At 36.5% G+C, this 18,951-nt stretch overlaps 1 protein-coding gene and 1 long non-coding RNA gene across 3 annotated transcripts in view; one reads left to right on the forward strand and one right to left on the reverse strand.

The window, feature by feature from the left end:
- Positions 1-276: 276 nt before the first annotated feature.
- On the reverse strand, positions 277-18,855 carry LOC149807638 (uncharacterized). Of its 2 annotated transcripts, none has more exons than XM_089969028.1 (8): positions 18,759-18,855; positions 17,265-17,743; positions 16,168-16,326; positions 15,727-15,853; positions 15,095-15,195; positions 14,157-14,483; positions 6,900-7,533; positions 277-5,074 (listed from the first exon to the last, which is right to left on the reverse strand). In XM_089969028.1, exons 2-7 carry the CDS (start codon positions 17,706-17,708, stop codon positions 6,910-6,912), a joined length of 1,782 nt encoding a protein of 593 aa, XP_089825154.1. In that variant the 5' UTR covers positions 17,709-17,743; positions 18,759-18,855; the 3' UTR covers positions 277-5,074; positions 6,900-6,909. The 2 variants fall into 2 exon arrangements, with proteins under 2 accessions (XP_089825154.1, XP_089825148.1); XM_089969022.1 differs by having other exon boundaries at positions 17,265-17,746.
- LOC149807639 (uncharacterized) overlaps positions 18,164-18,951 on the forward strand; it is a 60,347-nt gene continuing 59,559 nt past the window's right edge. Inside the window, exon 1 of the long non-coding RNA XR_016423066.1 lies at positions 18,164-18,296. This is a non-coding gene — a long non-coding RNA (uncharacterized LOC149807639). The remainder of the gene's footprint in view (positions 18,297-18,951) is intronic.

The following is an 18,951-nucleotide window of genomic DNA, read 5'->3' on the forward strand; positions in this document are numbered from 1 at the left end:
TAGTGTTGAATTATATGCTTGTGATTACCTTCTTTGACATGACCAGATTTCCTCTTTCTCAAAGGTAAGATGTGCTGCTAGAGAGCAACTTTTCACACCAGCCTTGAAAATGCAGAACACACTATTCTGGAGAGTTCGGGACCAGGTACAGTCTCTCTCCCAAAGAAGGCGCTTTTGAAAAGAGATGCCCGTAGAACCAGAGCAAATCTGTGTTCAGAAGAGCCAAGAACGTTGTACTTTGAAGTTAATGATTTATATAGAACTCAGACAAATATACAGTTGGATATAAATTTACTGTAAAATTTAAACTGATTTTTTTATGCAAAAATTAATCACATCACGCAATATCATAAGGACAACTGTATTACTTTAAACATAGAATGGCTTCATACACAAACAATATAAGTAAAGGATTTTTATTTGCATATTTTCAGCTGCATGGCTCGCCATCAGAGAGGCTTTTCCCTATGTTGAACTTAAGGGATGTGCTTTCCACTGGACCCAGGTTGTGTGGCGATACGCTCAGTCTATTCGATTGGCTTAAATGTACATGCGGCGAGAGGGCCTTCACTCCTTCATGCGTCAAGTGCTGGCTTTTCAGTCCCTGCCCAGCGCTCACATACGTCAAGCAGTGCAGATGCTACAAATGAAGGCTACAACCGATGCTACACAGACACTTATCGGGTACCTCTGCAGGCAGTAGCTGGACAACCCAGTGTTTCCAACTGAGGCCTGGTCAGTATAGCGCCAGAAAGTACAAACGAACAACAACGTTGAAGGTAAGCAAAGCAAAAATAAAGCATATCAGTATAAAGACATTAGTCTATTAATATGCATGACATAATTCTCAGTATCATATTAATATTTATACATGTTGATATATATAAATAATCATTATGTTTACAATTCAATTGTTCATTATCTGTTATACATTTTCAGGCAGGCACCATCGTCTAAATTCAAGGGTATTATACATACATGGGACTATGCTTCTACCAGTCAGTGCCACTGCTGTGGAGGGAGGCTGATCTGGTGTGCCTAGCCATCCATTGTAATGAACTAGGACATGAGAAACGAAGCTACAGACGTTAAAAATCATGAAATACACTTTGGGACCAGTACATGCAGCACAAGATCGAAACCTCTAAGTTTTGGAGCTAAGTTGGCGAGCTATATGGTCTCAGAGTGTAAATATAAACACTGTAGCAACAGCAGTAATATTATCCCTCTGTTATTCTAGGATTGCATCCTATTTATAGGTTTACTGCATTTGTATGGGGAAATATGAATGAGTTTTCGGATGGAATACTGCATGCCCTTGGGAGTGCTGTATATCCATCGGACAAAACGAGTTCATATTTTCCCATACTAATGCAGTAACTTTTTTATTATATGCTCATTATCTTATTCTACCTAAGGCTTAATTATGTGAACAAAGATGCACTACAAGAAACAAGGTAAATGAATATGCCGTATTCTGAACTAAATACACAAGCACAGATTCATCATTACACAACAACATTATTAATGAGCACATAACTCCGGCCAGATATATTTGCACTTGTCGCGTGCTAGACATAAGTTTCAAAAGAAAATGGCATTTTTGTCTCCTTAAAATTGAAATTTGGAGTCATATTTTGAATGAATGAGCATTGCAACAAGTTTTCCATCTGATCTGGAATGAATAGGTTTGGAATTTTTGTCAATTCTACGAAATTTCATGATTATTGACTGGATTCAAAAAGATCGGGTAGTAAGTCGCTGAAAGGTAGCACTAAACTAAGTTGGCAAAAAAATATTAAAAACTTTCCAAATTAGGCCTCTGTCAGCGGTTCCATGATATGCATGTATAATGACATGTTATATTAGAAACCAACCAGAATACCACACTAAAGTCAGATGTTAAAGATAACGACTGTTGAGGCAATAGTTTTTGCAATAGCTGAGAGACAAGTGAAGCCTAATAGCAGTACGCCATGAGGTAGCCTTGCTTTTCTTCTCGAAAGTAACATAGTAAGGAAAGAACTCATTAAATAAATGACTGATTTCCGGAGAATCAAAGCTTTCGTGAAGCCACAAATCATATGCATCTTGCTAAAATAATTTTTGAATTTTCCTTCCATCAGTCCTGTCACACATTACAATGCTGTGATATACTTAAAGCTGCAAAGTCCTCCAATACTAAATCATTTTAATGATCATTATTATTTTTCACAATTAACAAGCACGAAAATCGACTATGAACATTTATGCTACTATATGTCTTCCAAATTTAGAGAATAAAAAATTCAGTCATATTACAAAGAAAATAATCAATGTATTAGAGATGCAGAAAACAATGAAGCATAAATTATAAATTCTTAGTATTTTGGGCTCATCGAAGTCAGCTCTGTTGGGTAGTTTCCTACCCAGAATATGTCAAATAATTTCTTCATCTGATATTTTGCGAAGATCACACCAGTACTAACGTCAAAATTATTTATAGCATGTGTCCAAAATATTTCGTTCTCTCCCATAGTGCTCAGACTGCAAATAAATGCTTGGAAACATTAACTGCAACCCTCTTGTTGTCTTTGGAAATTTCCACAAAATTGAGGGGTTTTATAAAAGCATGAACATTTTCTTAATCTTTTGTAAGACATGTCAGAATGGCACAAAGTGCTAATTGCCATACTTTATAATGAGCAGCATGCTTTATCATTTGTTTCCATTGTATTTTCCCTATAAATATTTCTTCTGTAACAAAAATTGAAATAAATTCTTAAATATTAATATATGTTAAATGTTTGAGTCTAATGTTCGACCGAACTTCTGAATCATAAAGGACTTAAGATATTACAAGCTGACGCAGGTAAAAAAACAGAATATACTTTTGTTGGTGCTAATCTCTTTAAGAAAATAAAATGACTTTCTACCCTCAGTACACGCCTTTTTACTTTTGACAAACATTTCAAATGGTAATACATATTAAATCCAACATGTTCAGTTACATTTTAAATGTGTATTGTATGACTGCCTAGTTTCCAGTTAAACTTGCCAAAGGAGCTGTGTTCTTGTGAGCAGAGTTTTACGATCGGCTAACACTGGAAGTCCGGATGGAGTGGACCCAACATGTAGCTGTCATTTTGATTTGTGTAGGGTCTAGAACAAGGGCACCGATATCAACAAATTGTAAACATGTTAACAAAATACCTCCTTGCAGAATTGGAAATAAATTTGGATTTGGATTCGCTTATCAGAACATTGCTCTGAATATCTGAGTATGATCCCTTTATTACATGTACAATCTTTTCTTGACTGCTAAATTTTTACTGAGTTTTATACTAATTAACACTGTCAAAGGCATTTTGAATATCTACGAAAGTAGCAAAAACTCTTGATGCTAGTTCTAAGGTGGAAAAAAACAGTCTTGAGTAAAGAGACTGATGCTGCTATTCTACGCAGTTCATTTTGAAAGCCTTGTTGATTTTGTTAGACTAAGAGTTTGTCACTAAACATTTTATCATAGATAAATGAATCCCAAAAAGCTGTAAATAAGGGATTTTCCCAGTACATACTACAAACCAATAAAAATTTATATTTATCCTTAAAATAATTATGAATTAACAAAAAGCATATTCTTATACATGCAGAGAAAACATCCTAATATATATATATATAGAGAGAGAGAGAGTGAGAGAGCGAGAGAGAGATAGATAGATAGATAGATAGATAGATAAACTTTTAAAGTGTGACTAAGCATATATAATAGGTAAAAGTGCATTTTATTCTACAATTGTGAAACATTACTTGTTACACACAAATATATGGATGTTTTCTGATCTAGTGACTTTATCTGTACCACCCATCGCCCAAAAATTTAATAGATCTATGATGTCGCCAATCCTTGTGGTGGGCCATAATTTCCACAACTATTGTCCCAATGTAGCACATGGTGGCCTGAAATGTTTTATTTAATGAATGAAAGTATCACATGGCAAACACCAATCACAACAGCAAGCACCAAACTGAAGTTCTTCATCTATCAAGCTTGAAAGCAGATCTAATCATCCAGTTATCTTTATTTTAATTTTGAGCAGTTGTACAAATTTCATACATTGCTTTCATTCCATAGGAAGTACAATAATATATTGCCTGTACCTATAAAAGTGTGTTTTTCTAGTTAGTTCACTATTAGTTGAACCAGTGGTTAAATATTCAACAAGGCCATTTAATTGGTGATCAGATGTGATTAATATAGTGTCGCTTACTTTTCAAAAACTTACCCAAGAGTGAAATATAAGACCAAGTTGATTTCAAGAGCAGCTGATTTCGAGGTGCATAAGTTACATAATTTATGCGATCTCTACCACAAGCTCAACTTGCAGTACATTTGAAAAAGAATTTCCCAAATTCAAACGCTTTTACAGTTTAAACGTGTTCAGTTGGGAGTTCAAAAATGCCCTGTATATGTCCAGCTGACCACTGGAAATATCTTACTGATCCAGTACAGAAATAATGGCACAGATTGTGCTAGATATAAATATACTTTCTCATATTATATATTCTTAAATGGTCAAATCTAATTCGAAAACAATCCATCAGTATTGTACTGGCACTGATAATAAGTATTTCCTTTTATTAGCACATGGCACAAAAGCTAAGAAAGTCATAGATGGTTTTCAAAATGTGTGTAGTCCTGTTAATTGTTACTTATTACTTTTGAGGGAATCAAAATCATATCTTGTTCTTGAGCATTAGAATATATCCCACGATTACAGATGTACATAAAGTATCATCTGTCAAATTGTGCAGAATTGTTTGAATGCGATAAGTATTTTAAGTCTGAATATCACTCATTGTAATAAAGACAAATCTGTTAAACTGCTAGCTTTTGCTGTTATATCACCAGATGGCATTAAACAACTTGCACTGCATAAAAAAGTCAGTAAGTTTAATACTACTAATGTACAAAGTTTAAAAACTGTAGCAAAACTGGACAACTCTTGTGTTTTTACCCAATCTCCAAACTGGATAATTCTAATGGTCTTCGTGAAGATACAATTATCAATCGACTTCTCATTCCATGTATTCACTGAAAAATATATGTATTTATTAACATTAAAGGACGTCAGTGTGACTGTCTCCTTTCTTACTTCAAAAGGCATTCTTTTTATGCGTTCCAGTTTCGTCAATAACCTCCAAACTTCTTTTCACATCTTCACTGTTTGCTGAGAGTAATTGATAGAATATTGTCGTAAACATTCACTTGTAAGTATAAACAACTTCTGTAAAAATATCAAATTAGATACTCCAGTCCCCTTCAAAGAAACTATACTATATAATAGTATCTATATTATATAAAGGTACAGTACATATAAAATGACATAGGAATGCAACTTTCCGCTACATTACTTGTGTCCAGAACATACTTCTGTCTACTTAGAATGGCTCCTTGAAAACAATATTAGCACCTAATGTTTCTGAAACTGAACCGTAATGATGCTGGAAAGGCATACTTTAATCTAATCAAAAAATGGGGAGGTGGTGCAGGCCAGCAATGTAATTCTAATTTCCACTTGCGACAATTAACCCTGTCATGCTTTTCTTTTCGACATTCTGATTTGTCCTTGCTGAATACCTTGACAATGAATCTGCTAGCATTATTGGAGATATGTCCTGGAATGACCAATTGTAATAAGCATAACAAAACTAATATCTGGGTTGATTATAGCCAGCCGAAATTTTGCACAAGATAAGATGTGATGTGGAGTAAATGGACCTTAAAAAAAGTACCCATTTGACTAGGTTTATTATAAATGAAATAGTCAAAGAAAAGGTATGGTTCACTTTTGTCATTCCATTAAATATATGATACATTAGTGGCAAATATCGTCTTCAACGGGCCATTCGACATGGGAATGGGTGTGTTGGTGGCATAACTTCTCGAGAAGTTGTGCTCATTGATCCTTAGTATAGTATGTCAACCATGTTATGTTAGGACACCGGATTAGCTGAATATAATTATATGATAAAATTGATACCGGTGCAAATATATAAGTTTCCCAACGTTTCTAGCTAAACAAGCTCTTTGTCATGGTAAAAAACAACTTGCCTCCAGGAAGCTAACACTAAACGCAGTAACCAAGAGAAATTTTATTGCATGTATGAATTAATGGGGAAAATTTACAAGCAAGATATATATATAAAACTAGAAGAAATAAGAAATAATTGACAAACTGTCTTAAAATGGGTAAACTACATGTGTATTGTGTGCTACTGAATACCCAGTCTAATTATAATGGTTGGCGTGTTTCGCTTTGATTATTTTTTTCGAGTGTTACTCTTGCATTTATTCATTCCATTTATTAATTCAACGGTTTCACCAACATGTTGAGTGGCTCCTATACTGCATGTCAGACGATAGGTTACATTTTTGAGTAGACATCCTAACATCTGAGTGATGAACGGTTTGGTCTCAAGCATATGTTTGCAAATTAGGCAGCTGTTATGTTTGCAGCAGTTTCTGAATCTTTAGTCTTGTTTGAAATTATCCTTTGACGTTTCAGATGGTCTTTGAGACTTTTAGGTGTATGGTACGCAACTATAGGAAATTCCTGAAATATACCATTTCAGTGTTCAAAAGATTCCATCTGATGCCAATGTCTATGAATAATCTGTTGCAATTTTTGGAAACTGGAGTGGAAAGTAACCATTAAGTGGACATGCCTTAGATTTTCTTGGTTTTATATTTTAGGAGAAATTTATCGATTAGTCTAGTGTTTTTAATATTCTCCTCAAAGTACCTATTTTTGCACAGTCAGAAATAATTGCTGTTGGCCTTTATTCATAGCAACAATGTGAATATAAAAGATTTTGCCTTAAAATGAACTTTTGGGAATACTTTTACCTCAACTTACCATATCTGGTCTAGTCCTCATCAGCTTCAGCAATACATTTGGATATTCTTGCTCTGATTGGTTCATAGTTTTTCGCATTTCCATTTACTAGGGCTTCAGATTCCTGACATTCATGTATTTCCCATTGACTTCCATGTCTGACAAGGCAACACATTATGACTGCCTGCGATTTCAGCCCGTGAATGAATGTTGTCTCACAGAGGTCAGTATCTGGCTCAGATGCCTCGTAAAACTGGAGGCTGGGATTGGAGAAGGCAGACAAGTTGGGAGATTTCCATGAGCTCAGTGTGAAGTAGATGTGTGTTATGTTGTATGGTACTTGCTTCAGGTAGACGTTTATTTTTTGGTGTCCTTTCTTTCCACCTGAGCTTTTAACATTCTCTTCTGAATGCTTGACGGAATTCTTCAGGTAGTACTCCTCACTTGAGTGGTTCCAATCGATTAGCTGCACAAACTCTGTCTTCTTAAAGGCAAAACAGGAAGCATCCAGAAAGTCCGGGTTGGATTCTGGAAAGTCCCAGGACAGGTCAAAGACGACATGGTTTAGATCCTCAGGCACACAGTACAGCGGGATGAGGAGATAGATTGTTGAATTTTTTGTTACAGAAAGGTCCTTCAGGCGTGCATCCTTGCCCTATAATTGTAAATAATTTATAGTTTAGAAATGAGCTAATAATAATGTGAGAAAAATTATCATCTGACACACCTACAAACCAAGAATTGAAAGTCTTTCTGAAACTTCTTCTTCAACACACATAAACATATATATATATATGTGTGACATTCATTTTTATAGATAATATATATTATCTTGCAGGAATTCTTCATTAAGGTCAGTTGATGGCTATTCATAAGATAACAAGGTGATTGCCTATTAGGACCACGCCTTCACCAAATATCATCTAATAAGTTCTGTTAATGGATGTTGATCTGGCGAGACAGCAGAGGGAACTGGACCATTAAGTCCACAATACTGGTGATGGCAGATTGTACCAAATTTTTGTGAGTGGATGTCACATTATATACATTGTATTTGGATCAAATTGTGTTTTTTTTCAACAGAGAAAGAAACCTGTCCACTTATGAGATGGCGGTGTCACACTCACCCAGATAAAAAAATTCACAGTGCTCTCTGAATCTGAGTGCTCCGGTGGCCTAAGTTGTTAGAGAGTGCTACTTGAATGTGGGAGGTAACGGTTTTGAAACCCGGTCGAGTCATACCAAAGACTTATAAAAATGGTACTAGCAGCTGCCTCACTTGGTGCTCAGCATAAGAGGTTAGTATTATTACTTGTCGACTTAGTCTCTGAAAAATGTGATTGGGTGGGACATGATGCTACGTGTCAGCGGCATGATGCCCCAGTGTTAGACATCACAATAAACTGCCACACTGCAGACATTGAAGCAATTGACTAAAATTGTTAAAGCTACAAATCCTCCAAACTGCACGCGGAACAATCCTGATATTTTAAATAAAAATAACAATTCCTATGTATATAATGACAATGAAAGAGCAGTTTTGACCGTGTTGCTAAGACAACAAGGTCTTGCTTCATTTGAGTATGTTAAATTTAACCCATCGATGAACTTCTCAACTTGTCTCAAAGATGTGGATGAACTTTGAAAACAATCAGCAAACCTGTCCAGCGACGAAAGCATGAATACTCCAGTCAAGAACAATCAACATTGATCTGTGTTTGCAGAGGTCAACCATTTTGAGCTACAACCAAGTGTCAGTCCAGTATCCCTGCTTGGTTTGGATGCTACTCCAATCCACAACGCAACCAAGAGGTTGAAACATGAGTGGATGAGATAATATTGTATAATTGATGTTTAATGCTCGACCAGAACTTATCAACAAGTTAACCTTGGCGGAAGAAATCATTGCATATAGATTACCAAAACAGGTTTGGTTTTTTGCATCATCACCGGATGCAAACCACGATGAAATTTCATATGTGAAAGATACTGGCCGAAAGAAAATTGGGACACTCGCCATAGGGGCATCAGCGGAGTGCGCACATCTGTGCCACCGACTAGTCATTGATCCTGCCAAATTTGAATTCCTTATCAAGGTCACAACCAGCAAAGGCACATTCGTGTTCAGAAAACTTGCAAATCGATCAAACAAACCACATCATCATCGGGTAGATTATCAGGTACAACAACAGAGAATCTCCCCAATACACTCATTTGTGATCTTTCATACTCGCTTATGTGAGAGTGAATTTGTTGTCGATGATTAATACTAATGATTTTCCCAGTATGCTGTCAGAGATGCCACTAGTCCATTGTACAGAGATGGAAAACACCCTCAACAATTTGAACACACACACGTACATGCGTTGGTAATACGGTGCTCTTTTGTTGTTCATTATTCAACCAAGTTGAGCCACTCGAGCATGTATGCAAGAATACACTGATGTCGGCTCCAGAAGTGCCCTATGGCCATTGAAATATCAAGCAAGGGCAACTACACGCTTGCCAGATTATACTGCCAGGGAAGAATGTCGTCAGAAAAGTAACACCGCAACGATGTCAACAACACCATCGGTGAACAATCCAATTGTGTCATATGCTCTTTTAACTTAACAATGATGGAGGTTCCCATAAGACCATGACTGCCATCAACCTGTTTTGCAACCAGGACTTGACTGTGTTAAAAACTCGTATGAGGTATGAGACATAGTTTAAAATCACAGACGTGCCAGTTTCTTTTGTTGGTGCTATGACGTGAGGGATCCAGCCCGCATCAGAACAAAATACATCCCATGCATGATCATATGGTGTGAAATCTACACTCTCCCAAGAAAAACTTTAGAAACAATTCTTACATGTCTGTTACATGAACCATCCTGTGTGGTTCCATGCAGCAGAGATTGTGGACATTCATTCCCAATGGGGGGGGGATCTACCCATGACTGGCCAGTAGTTACACATATTACTAAGAGATCCATGATGAATTTTGTTGCATCAAGGATGATCTATATTTTAAAACAACTAAAACAGAATACATTGGAAATCTGGTCAAGCTCAGTGAGCAGAGATACATGCAATTATTCCAGAAATGTCCATGGAAATAGTTCTCTGTGTGTGGACTCCCGACGACATTACTATGATTTCGCACAATGCACGTATGCAAAGAACTTAAGCAAGAACTGTTTAAACTAAACTTCATCAAGTACAAATCACGGATTCGCCAGTGCTGCTGTCGTATCATCCATAGGATACGCAACATCAGAATATACTTGTGAACATACTTGGCAATGATGAGACCCCCACAATTGTCCTCAATGACATCGTGTACATGCCTGTGAGCGAAGATGGGCCGGGACTAAGGCCAACTGCTGATGATAAATCGTCCCACTGGTGTCTCGGTTATGTGATAAATGTCTACAGCAAACAAGGTTTGACAATATCGCATCGAAAACAAGTCTTGATTTACATTGAATGGCCAAACCTTGCTTGATTATATATCCCACTGGATGAGAATGGTTTTCAATTGGATCATCAGTTCTCAGACCACAACACCCATCAACTCAATAGTAAGTCATTCATGTGTTTTGATTGTGGAAAACTTAGCATCGTACCAATGCAGCAACCGAGAATGTCAGCAACACAGATTCAACCTCACCGTTGATTACATACTCATGAAGGCAAAACAGCAAAACAATCACTGTCACAAATGCAGCATCAAAATATTATTGGTTTATTACACTTATGGTTCTAGACGGTTCACATTAACATTCAGCTAGGCCATCGATGTGGTATGGTCGAATGCTGGCTGATTCGGACCGTGGCTGATTCGGCCCAAATGACCGGCTTATTCAGCCGAAATTAGGGGCTGATTCGGACCAGATGATGGGCTGATTCGGACCATGTGAACTATTATAAGAAAAACCATGTGAAACACACATTATTTAGTTTAGCAGTTATTACTGTTTTTGCAGACATACTAAGAGAATATAAAAAGACTTTTCTGGCTTAAACGTGATAAAATTTTAATGCTCAATGCATTCAACTTTAAGGTTCAATACTTATTCAAAATTCGACACTTTACAGATAGACTATGAATTCAGTAAAACATTAACAGACGTTGCTTAAAACAAATATTATTAAAATATAATTCGTCTTACGAGGTCCACAAAATTAGAAGAATATAAACGTATGATACTGATGTGTGATATTTTATCGAACTAAATAAAATATTGTACAGCACCTCACTTTCTCCTTTAAGATATAAGTTTTATGTAGTACTATTAGTATATAAAAAAATAGTATAAATTAATTCTACATAAATCTAGCAAAGGCATAAACCTACCCAGACCTGTATGTGTTTACACAAATAATGTAAACTCAGATCAATATGTATGAATAAATGTTGCTGCATGGACACTGTTTTAGCGATTGTTGTCCCCAACAATCTGCATACAATTTAATGATTGATTCCTTAAATGCATATTTGAACTGCTCAACGTACCTGGGAAATAATGAGACATAGTGTGTCTTAGTCAAATGTAAGTGTCACATTTAAATCTCGGACGAAACTTATTGATATTTCACATGGTCTGAATCAGCCAAAAATCTGGTCTGAATCAGCCAGAAATCTGGTCCGAATCAGCCAGTAATTTGGACCGAATAAGCCTGGTCCAAATCAGCCATGGTCTGAATCAGCCTGTTACCGTATGGTCATGCTATCACGCATTGAGTGTAACCACGATAAAGGTGCTTTCATTTCCCCCAGCACTGCCGATTAGCTAATTAGACCATGTTAATACCCACGTGGGTTGGAATTGCATATCTCCAGTTTCACCTGCAATTCCATAAAGACAAAACCATGCTAGGATGATAGGGTATGGCATATATCGCTGGTGCGTTGCTGCAACGGGTAACGTGAGAAATCATTTGTGTGGTCAAACTCGAAATAGGACCAGTAGCTCTCTTTATTGCATCTTCTAGTTCTCCAGGCACATACAAACATCTCATGATGACACTGCGCCCCAGGTTCACGCAGACAGATCACTCCTCCAACAGCATACCTGATAGATTTTACAGATTTTCTTTTTAATTTCTTTTTTTAGTGTGAGTTTCTCTGCAAGTCGTTGTTTAAAGCGGCAACCACATTGGGAAGTCTTACTACCCATTCAGAGATCGCACACCCGTGTGTTACATCAATATTTCGTATGCATGCTGATGTCCAAATTATCATCCCACAAGTGAACGGTTAAATCGCTCAGTGATGGCTTCATGGTGATGAATGCCAAAATGTCCACGGCGAATCCTTACTTGGTTGCATTCCATTCATGCTGTTAGTGGTCAACATGCGTAGGTGTGCACGAATGCATATACGACATAGACTTCTGTTTCGGATGTCAGTGTCTTAGCTTTTTGTAATCGACCTGAGCAACATCACATCAATGTACCATGCCATATGGTGAATACAAAATATTAGCCTGATGAATTTCACTGGGTTTTCTAAAACTGAACCATCTTCATGGAATTTAGTTTGGTGCCGGCATGTACCTCAGCGATATTTCCTTTCTAGATAACCACTTGCATGCAAACCTTTTATGAATGCGTGCTGCGTTAGGTAATTTGTCAGTCATGTTGGTGCCTTCCTAATAACCACTGGGTCTGTATTAAATTGGTTCCAATACAATACCGTAAAACACCAATATCCTGGTTTTCATCACCATTGTTATCAGCCATCAGACATGGTTCGCATATTCAAGAGCCCTTGATCGCTCTCTGCTGGTAGATCAATTTCATGTAGATGATATGTCTCTGCAGTAATCTGCATGCTGATAACATGCAATATCAATATGGTTTACAACCATTTCATCAGTGGGTGGCTTCACTTGTGCGTCCAGTCGAATATGTCAAACTGTGTCAGGTCCACTCTAAGTGTATCCGCGTAAATGCTTTTCACAAGGATATTTGACCCAAAGTGACCCTTGCAACTTGCCCATTGACAACGTGATGTTGCCATTGGTTTGATGGCCAATGAATCAATATTTTGTTTGGAAACACACAGCACACGCACCTGTGATAGCGGTAATGGTGAGCACCCTGGTTGAAATTAATAATGTATTGTCTGTATGTGGCTGTTTTTTTTCTACCAGAAGATGTCAGAATGCACATGTAAATATTCCTGCAAACCGCAGTTGGGACCTGCAGATCCACCTAAAACATGCGTGGTTGAAAACTGTTGAGCAGCTACACCAACAACTATACATAAGTATATTGCAAAGCCGATGGTGGAAAGGTACTGCCACCTTGGTTGCTGCAAGAGCACCATGGTAATCAAGAAAACTTTGGTGAAAAATATATTTACTGCAACTGCACGACTGGTGAATTTAGTAATTGTACACATTTTTAATCGAATGTAAGAAAAAAAACACACACAAACACACAATTTCAGACATGAACAATACTAGTTAAAATAGTTTAAACATGTAGAATTAAATCAAACAAATTATTGTTTACAATGAAGATGACACCATCAACAATACAATGCTAAACCAATAAATAATATTTAACAAGACCTCCTGAGAATGGTTTAAAGCATCTGAACAATATTCAAACACTGCTGTCTAAAAATGCAAAAGTTATCGATGAACATGTCTGGGGTTTATAACTGATAATTTGTTTATCAACAGTCTCAATAAAGATGTAATGAATGATGTGTTTTTGCATAGAGCATTCATACACAGGCTGCAGAACATAAGTTTTACAATGTATTACAGAAAATATTCCTGAGCAAAGCTCAAGCTGCAACAATCTCGATTATATAGAAAAAGCGATTGACTAATTATAATTTAAATAAAGATTTCAACAAAAAGATGAAGACACACTGTTCAGAAATAGCATAGTTACCGTTACTATGGTCAGCGTATGGAAGCAGTGTTTGAAAAAATGTATTCAGTGCTCATGTAATGATCACAAAGTATACGTTGTCACACTGAAACTTAAATTTTCATAAGTTTAAGGACATTAAGCTGATTGATGTAATGCAAGTGTTTGTGGAACGCGGTGTATTGAATGGGCAACATATACTGACGCATGTCCACTGTATCTGACATCCAACAACTATCCAAAATGGCATTAGTGCAGGACTTTTACGTTGACAACGCCACCATCCCCGTAGTAAATGTGATACTTAGGTCTGCCAATCTACCAATGTAGCTGGGATAAATAAAAATGTATGCAAATCTCAAATTTTCTAAACGATCAATGCATCGTAATTTATATTTTCACCTTTAATCTCAAGCCATTAAAAAGCAATCTCTGTTGTTTAGCCTCCACTGAAAAATGCTGCTTGACTTTCTCTTTCAAGCTCTGGATTGTCATTTCTTCTTTGAATTCAATCCACATGGTATCTCCATTCATGGTGGAGACGCAAAGCATATCCTTGTCACCGCTGAAGGCTTTCTTCTGATTTTCAGCTAAAACCTCATTATAATCCAGAAACATCTCGTCCAGTATCGCTCTGAACCACTTTAGATGCATGTTGCTAGGATGAACTTCTTTTCCGCATCCATTGTGTGGACAGCAGCCTTTCTCTGTGGCATATGTAACCACGCACTGAAATGGGAGCTAATATGTACTACATGTATTTGATGCTCTGATACTTTCCAAAGAAAGCGAGATTACATGGTAGTATGTATACTGCTTTAGGGAACTATTCTGTGCTTGATATTGCGTAAGATCTGCTACACTGTTATTGTTTTCTTACTCGAAAATCAATTCTTACCAGTACTCATTACTCTGTGGTATAAGCAAAACACTTAATCTGTCACTGGTTTTGCAAAAATGATGAATGGATTAACTTAACTAAACTGACTTAAGTACGGAATTGTCAAAAGTTGTTAGGAAAGATATACATTGCAAAGATGATGATGATGATGACGATGATGATGGTGACGGTTTCTACTTCATTTATCACATCCATTATTCCTCTGACAAAACTGAATAATAAGACCCTGGTATTCCAAGTTTGATGTGGACAAGTTTTCATATTTACTTGATATTCAAGCGTGAACTTTTTCCACAATGAGTGTACAGGGGCAAAACAAAATTAACTGTGGTACCTCATTCAATTTTTATTTTAATTATGTGATCCAGTCTTATATAGTTAGTCCTCTATGATGGTTAGGCTAAGTTACCTTTGAGCTAATGTTTTCTGATACACTTACCCTGAGACAGATGGTGGTTGGATGTTCACATTCCTCCGTCAGCGTATCTGGAGGGAATTCTTCGGACAGTTTCCCAACATTACACATGTCACATTGCAAAGCTGAAGAATTTAAGGACCACTGATTCAGAATGATTACTAAGAACTTTTTAGAAGAAGACTATCTGAGTTATATAATTGTTAAGAAGTAATCATATCACTATATGCACTGGCATTGAAACAACCATTGACAAACTATAATAAGATAATATTTCGAACAAAACTGTTAGCATTGTCGCTGGAAAGTTAAAATTGACGATAATCATTATCTTTAAGTTTATCTGGATACCTTAAAGGGGATAAGAATTGATACAATCATAGTGGACATTTCAGATGGATTGTATTGGTAGCATTTATGTATGAGATATTAAAGGTGGCATTGAATAATCACATAAACTTTAAAGAGATTGAGATAAAGAATAGTATTTTTTAAAGCAGTTTACATTAATGATTACAGATTTCAGGTTTCTCTTTGTTTTCATTCTTAGAATATTACCATATACGGGGGAAGGGGGGCCAAGAGTCAGGTGAGTTGGCTCAATTCTCAAATGTTGAATGGAATAAATTAAGACCAAACAAAAGGCATCGACGAACCTTCAGCTTTTACAACAAATGATGTTGGTTCAAGAGGTGTCACCTTCGACAACACAGTTTTGTTGGATGGAGTTCCAGTTTTAGCAACTGCAGTTGCTGTGCTAGATGAAACTGCTCCTGTAGACAACTGTAAATGAAGCACACTGCTGTGTGAAAGTTAACAAATAGTAAACATTCCTTTATACTAAAATTTTGTTCAGAAAACGCATACTTTACATTAATCAATATGAGAAAGTCTTCATAAAGCAGTCTCAACATGGATTTAAATGCAATTAAGAAACTCTAAGGTGTAGACAGGTTACAAACTTGTGGTTCCAAACAATAGTAAAACACCTTTTTTAAGTGGTGTGCCAAACATTCTAATGTGTTGCATTGAATAAGAGTAGAATTATGAACCACATGTGGCAAAATAATGTGCAAATTAAAACTACAAAAACTTACATGTGAAAGACCTGCTTCGCGAAAACAAATCTTCATCATCAGTTCCTTAATCCCTTTTATATCACACAGTTGAAAGAAGTAGCCAAATGTCTGAGAAGAAATTCTGTGGTAGAATTCTGTTGAAAGACCATGACATTCCACTGCATATATCTTCACTCCCTATGGTTGAAAAAATACTTTACATTTTCCTGAAGTGATATATATATATATATATATATATATATATATATATATATATAACAATCATCACGCTAGATCGCTCAGATTTACCTACGACTGTACCACTAGAGCGGTTTAAAGCATATATTTTATTGCACTTTCTTTTACAGACACCTTATTTATTAGTCATCTATCTGACTATTTGATACGTCACACTGTCTATCAATACATTAACTCTCATTCCCAGTAACATACGGGCATAAAGTAAAATTCCATCCACAACAACAACGAAATAGTTGCCTGTTTACTCCCCAGTTATATAAACACAAATGTCTCAACAAACCAGCCAGCCGGTGAAACGCATACTCTACCAAAATACACAAGGCCAAGGGTATTAATTCTTATATTGTTTACCTTACAGATGACTCTGAATGTTAACCAACTCAAGAATATGTTCTGTCCCTAAACACCTGGGACCCAATATATGTCAAAGATCCGTGAAATTATTTTCATTTTGGTATCATTTGCTTTTCGAACATTTCCATCACAGTCATGTCATTTTCAGAAGAAAATACACATAACTGCATAAATGCAACCTCAGCCGCTAATTCAGCAAATGTATATCTAAGAGTTGTTTGTATTGCTGTGTGTATTAGTGTATATGTTTGTTTGCATGTGTGTCAATTTGTGGCATCATTGACCTCTCCAATCCGATACGTTCCAAACTAAAATAAATATGAGGCCACTAAATTACTGCACCTTTAAAAGATAAATTCTCATCACTTTCTCATGACAGATGTGAATATAATATGATCATACTATCCAGGATAAACCATGTATTCAACTGCATACAACTGGTTATAGTATTATGTGTCAATGTAGTCATATCCAGAACTTTAACAAGCATGAAATACAGTTGAAAATAATAAACGTCTTACCATATTTCTGAGTCTGACTGCTTCTTCTCTCCAATCTAGATGACGGTAGTTCTGTTCCTCTGATGCTTCATGAGGTGGTGCATCCCCGATGATGACCAAGGCTTTCTGAGAGTTTGGACTCCATGACAGTTTTTCCTGCACTTCTCTCATCACCAGCTCATAACATTCAGGTGCATCACCCCCTCCAGTGGCGTCTACAGTTTTAACAAAGTTGCAAAGTGTGCTGGCATCGTTGGAAAAGTCTACATATTTTGTCACATATGTACTGTTCTTGTCACAGTAGTCGCCATGAGCAAAGAGGGCAATACGTATCCCGGGGATATTGTTTCTCAAGTGATTGACAATTTCCCCAAGGCTAGATCGAACTTCTTCCAGGCAGCTGTACATTGAACCAGTAGTATCGAATGAGAATACTATTTCGTATGTGTCTTTCCCAGACGCCATTTTGAATCTGCTTTCCTTCAATTATACGTGTACTCCTGCTGATAGATGTTAAATAAGAAACCTAAGGTTTGGTTTGATTTTGATTATAGTAGTTAGACCATTGTAAATGTTATTAATAATGTTCATCATACTTATCATGTTATAAGTAATGTTAAGTATTAACATGTATGTATGTATGTATGTATGTATGTATTCATAATTACCATTGCAAATTTTATTAATAATGTTCATCATAATATCAGTTTGTAGTCTTTCTACAATTTATTTATCATTCTCTCTATCTCACGTTTCTGACCTGACGTGTCTCTCTCTCTCCTAAATTTCTGCCGTAACGGCACAGCTCCCACCCATGCATTAGTCAGTTCTCAGTGATATATGCCTCGCTAGACGGTTTCCACGCGTTACTCTTTCCATGTGGTGATGCTGCTTTACACGCATGCGTGGGTAATTCAGCTCTGAGGTCAACAGCCGATTTATACACAGGTGTTCTGTTCTGACAGGGATTTATACTAAAAAAGTGAGTGTTCTAAAGGATTTAACGCAGTGGATCATTAGAAGAGGGATTATACTTACCGTCAGGATACAAAGGTTAATCTAAATAAATTTATTAATTACTAGCGCGTGGTCCAAGAGATATTTGAATGAGATACATGTCCTTATTATTATTATTATTATTATCAACATTGACAGCATGTGGAATTATCTTTATTGAAACGCACTGTGCATTCCAAGAACTGTGAACGGTCATGAATTGATCACTATGGCTGGTGTCTACAGCAGGCCGTGATAATAATTTACGAGACCTTTATAATATTTTGGCCAATGATTCCAGAATTATTTAATTAAATAGCGATCAACTTTTGAAAAGTAAAATAACCAATATCACATCGATTCTCGAAACCTAGTCCTACATGTAGGACTAATCGAAATCGAAAGTAGATTATACTTTCACGTAGCCCCAGCCAAAGTAAATTATTTATTATTATGTTTAAAGAGAATGATTTAATTACTATTTTAAAAGCATTTTAAGCTCTTCAATAACGTACATACCCCACTTCTGCCCCCCAAAAATGTCCTGACCAAATAGTTAACGCAAGAGTCGATCCTTTTCTTCTTCGTATCTGTTGTCGCTCAAAATCAAATCGAGGCTCGAAAGGAATAGCGGAAAAAGTCGTGGTTATCGACTATAATTACATAAGCCTGGGTGCAGTATTTAACCCATAGTATAGTTCCCGTCGTGGAG

The sequence above is a fragment of the Sinohyriopsis cumingii genome, chromosome 1, assembly GCF_028554795.1.
Source record: "Sinohyriopsis cumingii isolate HCF-2022 chromosome 1, ASM2855479v2, whole genome shotgun sequence".
Lineage (NCBI taxonomy): Eukaryota > Metazoa > Mollusca > Bivalvia > Unionida > Unionidae > Sinohyriopsis > Sinohyriopsis cumingii.

What these genes read in the sequence shown, in the direction of transcription:
- LOC149807638 (XM_089969028.1), bottom strand. Translation starts at nt 17,708, where the DNA reads ATGGCGTCTGGGAAAGACACATACGAAATAGTATTCTCATTCGATACT. An exon ending in CAGTCAGACTCAGAAATATG is followed by an intron (nt 16,327 to 17,264) that starts GTAAGACGTTTA and finishes TTTCAACCATAG; the next exon opens with GGAGTGAAGATATATGCAGT. An exon ending in GCGAAGCAGGTCTTTCACAT is followed by an intron (nt 15,854 to 16,167) that starts GTAAGTTTTTGT and finishes CTTCATTTACAG; the next exon opens with TTGTCTACAGGAGCAGTTTC.